The sequence below is a fragment of the Anticarsia gemmatalis genome, chromosome 28 (assembly GCF_050436995.1).
Source record: "Anticarsia gemmatalis isolate Benzon Research Colony breed Stoneville strain chromosome 28, ilAntGemm2 primary, whole genome shotgun sequence".
NCBI lineage: Eukaryota > Metazoa > Arthropoda > Insecta > Lepidoptera > Erebidae > Anticarsia > Anticarsia gemmatalis.
Window position 1 is genome coordinate 429,443 of NC_134772.1, and position 6,595 is coordinate 436,037.

At 33.2% G+C, this 6,595-nt stretch overlaps 1 protein-coding gene across 2 annotated transcripts in view; it reads left to right on the forward strand.

The window, feature by feature from the left end:
• Positions 1 to 6,329, forward strand: part of LOC142984746 (uncharacterized) — a 47,084-nt gene extending 40,755 nt beyond the window's left edge. For both annotated transcript variants that reach the window (XM_076132506.1, XM_076132507.1), the window contains one exon: positions 435 to 6,329. In XM_076132506.1, coding sequence (XP_075988621.1) covers positions 435 to 2,009 — 1,575 coding nt within the window. In that variant the 3' untranslated portion in view covers positions 2,010 to 6,329. The remainder of the gene's footprint in view (positions 1 to 434) is intronic.
• Positions 6,330 to 6,595: the final 266 nt, after the last annotated feature.

The following is a 6,595-nucleotide window of genomic DNA, read 5'->3' on the forward strand; positions in this document are numbered from 1 at the left end:
TCTGTCTGTCTGTTTGTCTGTTACTCAATCACGCCTAAACTACTGAACCAATTTGCATGAAATTTAGTATGGAGATATTTTGATACGCGAAAAAGGACATAGGCTACTTTTTACCCCGGGAAAATGACGCATTTCGGTGGCGGACGAAATTGCGGGTAAAAGCTAGTATTCTATACTAATATTATAAAGCTGAAGAGTTTGTTTGTTTGTTTGAACGCGCTTATCTCAGGAACTACTGTTCCGATTTGAAAAATTCTTTCAGTGTTAGATAGCCCATTTATCGAGGAAGGCTATAGGCTATATAACATCACGCTACGACTATCAGGAGAGTAGCAACGAAAAATGTTACAAAAACGGGGAAAATTATGACACATTCTCTCTTCGGTGTTTATATTAATATAAAAACTAACCCATATTTATTTCTTTGTCCACAGGACCTCGCCCTAAAAATCGGCATAAACCTACACACACTCTACTCCCCTCACGTGAACATATCTCAAGAAATTCTCAAATCTATTCACTCCTTCAATTTCCTCCTCTCCGGCCACACGAGCCCGGCCAGCCCCGGCTCCCCTCTCCACCAGATCACGGAGGGTCTCAGCTACCTGCACACCGGCTCCATCACGAGAGGGACTCCTCAAGCATCAGCTACCCCTCTGGACCTCCGATCAAATATCGACATGGACACTGGCCAATATCAGCAGCTACACCCACTCGTTCACTCACAATTACACATGGTGGCTCATAGGTCTTTAAACAATTCGCCCATTTCTAACCCAGGATCTCCTCTGGACATGATACAAGAAGAAATTGGCAATGGAACACAAGAAAAGAATTATCCTGAGTTAAGGTTTGTACCCCAATTTGCTCCTACACACCCACAAATCAGTCTGACTGACTGCCTAGGTTCCGAAATAACTCTAGTAGCGTCCTCAAGCGAAGACAGCATGGATAGTTTGGAGAATACTAAATATTCCTTACCTCAGTTTGTTATATCGGAACCAAGTGATCTGGACGATAGACCGTCGATTACCAAAGGTATAGGGAGAAAAGTAAGCCAGGAGACGGAGCAAGTGGAACCGAAGGAGGAACATATAGATAAGGACGCAGAAATGCAGTCTCCCAAAGAATCTATAGATGAAACGGCCAAATTCTTGTGCGAAGAGTTGAAATATCCGCGCCGAGGGAGTGACAAAAGCTTAGGTTTCAGCGACGATTCTCTAAGCAATGATTCAGCAAATGTTTCACCAAATTGCGAACAAAATATCCAATCAATTTATTCAAATATTGTTTCCATAAGTTCAGGTTTCAGTGAAAATCGCGGCAGTTTTTCCGAGCATCGAGAATCTTTCTCGTTTTCAGACAGAGGTAGTTTTTCTGAACGAGGTGATTTTGGTAGGTCCTCGTTTTCTGAAAAAAGTGACTTCGGTAGAGGGTCGTTTTCTGAAAAGGGGGAGACGCCACGATCTTCTTTCTCAGCTCAGGGGGTGCTTGGGGAGGTGAAGGAATATTACGAAGATGTGTACATGTCTAAAGACAATAGTAGGCACTGTTTGGAAAAGTGTGATGAGGAATCACCCAGCGTTGATATAGAAAAACTGCAACGATCCACAATGGATCTGCGATTAACTGAAATTTGCAGGCCTGAAGAAAAAATACCTATATTACTCAGTCCACAGAAAGTTTCATGCGTTCAGGAGTACTACGAAGTGACTCTTTCAACCGTTTGTTCAAAGTTAGATTCGCAAAAAATTGTCGAGTTGTTAAAAGAAGCGATCAACTCTAGGGTCCCGCCGCAAAATATTTTCGTTGAAACGGACTCCAAAGACGGCGACGGGTCATTGACCGGTTATCTAAATCTAGAATATTCTGGTGGGATCCAGATAGAACTGGTTTTGTGTGAGAATAAGGCAATGGAGAAAAAGGGATTGAAAATGAGAAGGATTTCCGGTGATCAGAGAGAGTATGGGAAGTTATGTGAGCAATTGATCACTAGTTTGACTGTTTGAACAATTGATCGGTAAGTTGATGTGTTGATCAACTGTTTGGTTTTTATTTTGTGAACAACTGTAGTGGAATTGAATCGTATTTTAATTTTACAAGTCCTAGGTTCAATTTATATACTTTTATTGTAGAGTTTAGTAATCAATTTAGTTAATTACTAAATATTTACTGTTCTTTTTCAATACAAGTAACCCAGATTACTACTAGTAGATCTATCTCTTACCGAGGATAGATTGATTGATGGTTGCAATTCGATTCCCGGATTGGACAAAGTGTTATTAAGTGGTTTTTAGTGAATTAAACACTAATGTTTACTAGTTTTACTATTAAAAGCGTGATATTATAAATACGATTTAAATTTCAACTACAGTTGTATAAAAATACCTTTCAGGTATATTAATATTACACCTTAAGATTAATGAAATCTATTCCTATGAAATCTGACATAACAAATGTCACTTTGACGTTTACAATCTGACAGCTGTCAAATTGAATTTGACGTTTGTTGTTTTTTTTTCTCTGATTGTGCCTATTGCATTTAATTCGATGTTCCCATTCCTTTTTGTGTGTAAATCTGAAAGCATATCAGAAATTGATGAAAAATTTGTATGTGAAATGCTTCGCTCGGTTGGTTTGAAAATAGGTACAGCAGTTTATGAGTTATATCGGGAGATATAGATTAAATTTTAAAATTGTAATTTTGAATAGACGATCTCATGTTTTGATAAAACAATGTATGTCTATTTATATTAACGAAAAATTTCGAAGATTTTTTTTTTCAAATTTTTTTTTTTAATTTTAATTATTTTCGAGCGAAGCAAAATCGACATGTTTAGTGATAAGAGTGCAATATTAGTTGTGAATATTAAAATTAATAAAAAATATATATTAAAAAAATTATGTACAGATTTGATCTTACGATTGTAAAGTTAATGCGTGTAACGGAACGTGAAAAATTATTTATAAATTTTGTAAAAACAGTGATTTTTTTGTTAAAAATTAAATTTTAATGTGAAATACTTATAACATTGCATGTTTAATGTATAATAGAATACGGGTATTAACGCGAACACGCATTTTACCTTAAAATACCTAAAAGCATTGGTCAAATCAGCACGCGACCACGGCGAGTGCAGCCTGTAGGCGATATAAGTGTTACTTTGGTAATTATTGCAAAATGGTCTATTGCTTTACAAATAATATAAAAAATAATTATGTATTTTCATCTCAGAATGACATATTTTTTCTGAAAAATCACTGTTTTTACAAAATTTATAATATTTGAATACTACACTGATATGAATAAAATAATTCAAAATTATTTCAATTTAATCAAAGATATGCAATGTACAAATCATATTTTGACTATAAATTAACATTGTAAACTGCCATTTGCCAAAAATGTAAAAATATATTGTAATTTATGAATACAATTGCATAATAATCTCAAAGTGAGCGAAATTATCCCATTTTGAGACAGATTCAAATGTCAATACCAGTCTTACTTAGTATCGTGTTATAACCCAGGTAACTGTGTTGTGGAGGTCAGATAGACAGTCGCTGCATGTAAATTACTGGTATTCAGCTGCATCCGATGAGACTGGAAGCTGACTCCAACATAGTTGGAAGAAAGGCTTATTCCAGTTTAACAACTAATAATTCAATTGTATTTATAATTTACAATTATTTTTGGAATTCCTTACTCCCAAACACATTCCGACTAATTAATTAATTTATCCAAACTAAGGATTGTTCAATTTAAATCAATGGTTAATATCTACAATATATAATATACTAGATGCCTGCGGCGTTGCTTGCGTACATGTTTTTCTACATACATACATAAAATCACGCCTTCCTCCCATAAGGGTAGGCAGGGGCCAGAGTACTGTTCTATATAAGTATATAATTACAAGTATATAAGTATGTTTATCAGTTATTTGGTTGCAGTACAAGCTCTGCTTAGCTTGGATCAGATGACCGTGTGTGAGTTGTCCAATATTATTTATTTAATAAATTAACTCTTATATTTCCGCGTTGCATGTTTAATGTATAATAGAATATGGGAATTAACGCGAACACGCATTTTACCTTGTAATGCCTGACGTTTCGGCGCAGGGTGCAGGGTGGTCGTTAATTTTATTCTAAAAAAAGCTGTTTTACGCGAACAACGTCGCAAGCTAAACCTAGTCTATTAATATTTTATTGTAGATTTTAACCAAATGACAACCGACTACGATATTTTAAAGGTATTTTTTCAATTGTTTTGTATAAATAGATATTTTAGATAAACTACTGGTATTTTACTAGTACTATTATTTGTCAGTTAGACAATAATTGTTAGAACATTAGCCAAATCTCTTTACATCATGTTTTTATTCACGAAATTATCATTTTTCGACCCTACTAACGTGGGAAAAGAACGAGACAAAAAGTTTACTAGTATTTTAACTAAATATCTATTTATATTAAGCATTTGAAATACCAAATTTATTTTGGAAACTAAATTCATTTGTATGTCTAAATCTATATAAAAAAGTTACTTTTTTATATAGATTTAAAGCCAATTTTAAGATTTACGGATAATTTATATTGAGGAATAGTTTTCAGTTTCCAATTACTGTCAAAAGTATTCTTTAAAATGATGATTTGATGAAAAAAATTGGTTTTAGACTTATAAATGAATGTTATTTCAAAATAAATGTACAACAAAAGCATTTATTAAAAACACTGACTACGAGAAAATAAAGAAAATGAAAAAACGCATAATATTGTAAATATTATTACTAAGAAACGGTTTATTTAATATATTTATTAAAACGACATTTATGACAAAATGTATGGAACAAGAGTACTAACTCAATTATACATACATACATAAAATCGCGCTGTTATTGTACTAATATTGTTAATGGCGAAACGTGAGTGTATTTCATACACAATCGAGAATCATGAATTGTTTGTTTGTCGTATGGTTAGTGGTCAACCTAGTGTCAAAGTTGTTCAAGCCGCCCGAGAGGCCCTTGACGTGGCTTAACGACTGTTATCTTAGTAGACAACAACCGAGACCGACTTTTAACGTGCCCTCCGAAGCACGGAGACGTCCAGTTCAAATACCACTATGCGGTCACCTATCTGTGGAATGACCGCGCCAATGGTTGCTTAACCCACAGATCGTTTACCGACCGGTGAGCGCAACTGGCTATGGGCGCCTCGCCTATGAAACATGAATGAAAAGTCATGATTTTCATGTATTCTACTTGTCTTTTAATAAATATATTAAATAATTCCGTTGCAAATATCCCAAAAAAAAATACATGAAAGAAGTTTTGCACATATTTGTATATTACGTAAAAGTTATTTATTCCAAATAATGAGCGAGTATCGTTTTTATTTTTGGTTTTTCTCCTAGAATTTAAAATTCCATTTTGAGAAAATTTTAGGGTTAATTTTGTGTTAGATTACAAGAATATTTTAATTTAAAAAAACACGGAAATCATCTCAGATTGAGAGGATTCCTCTCATACCGAGCGAAAGTTGAATCGAGATGAATTAATCTCTATTTGAGATAATGCTCTCATCTCAATCTAAGATGACTTTCGTGTTATGTACAAGTATGTATTGAAAATTATCATATTCTTTTAATTTAACGCAAAAATATTTAATAAGCTGTAAATATTAATTATAAGGTTAGGTGCAATGTATTGAAAATTTATTTGATTTTGTGATATTAAAATTTTATATTTTTAGCCATTTTTTCAAAAATGTTGCGCTGAAATTAAATATGAATGAAGGAATTTTGAATATTCCCGGCGGGATCGAGGTATATTCAAAATTAATATAGAAATATAAATATTTAATATCACAATATCAAATATGTGATCAAAAGGATAAAATTTGGTTTAAGAGATGAATTTTTAAGCACAATTTAATAAAAAAACTATTATAATATTTGTAAATTTTACATACGTATGTCCAATGTGGTATACTGTGTTGAAATAGGATAAGAACACGTCTCATCTCAGTTTGAGAGCATTTTCAAAAATCATCTCATATTGAGAGTACTCTCAAATTTGTAATAAATGTTCCTCTAAAGTCAAAAATAGATTATTTTTGAAATATGAGAAGATTTTGACGTCCTCTCAGTATGAGATGAAAATATTTATTAAAGAAAAACATCTCTCAAACGAATTTAGTCCGTATTGTAATAGTGTTAAGTATCTAATTGCCATAAGTAACAAATATAGATATAGGTCCAATCAATGTACATATTATTTTAATAAATTCCGATTCCATAAAGTTAAAATTATGTTTTTCATTTTATATCTATACTAATATTATAAAGCTGAAGAGTTTGTTTGTTTGTTTGAACGCGCTAATCTCAGGAGCTACTGGTCCGATTTGAAAAATTCTTTCAGTGTTAGATAGTCCATTTATCGAGGAAGGCTATAGGCTACATATCATCACGCTACGACCAATAGGGGCAGAGTACCAGTGAAAAATGTTACAAAAACGGGGAAAATTATGATTCTCTTATGTGACGCAAGCGAAGTTGCGCGGGTCAGCTAGTACCAAATAACAATAAAATTCT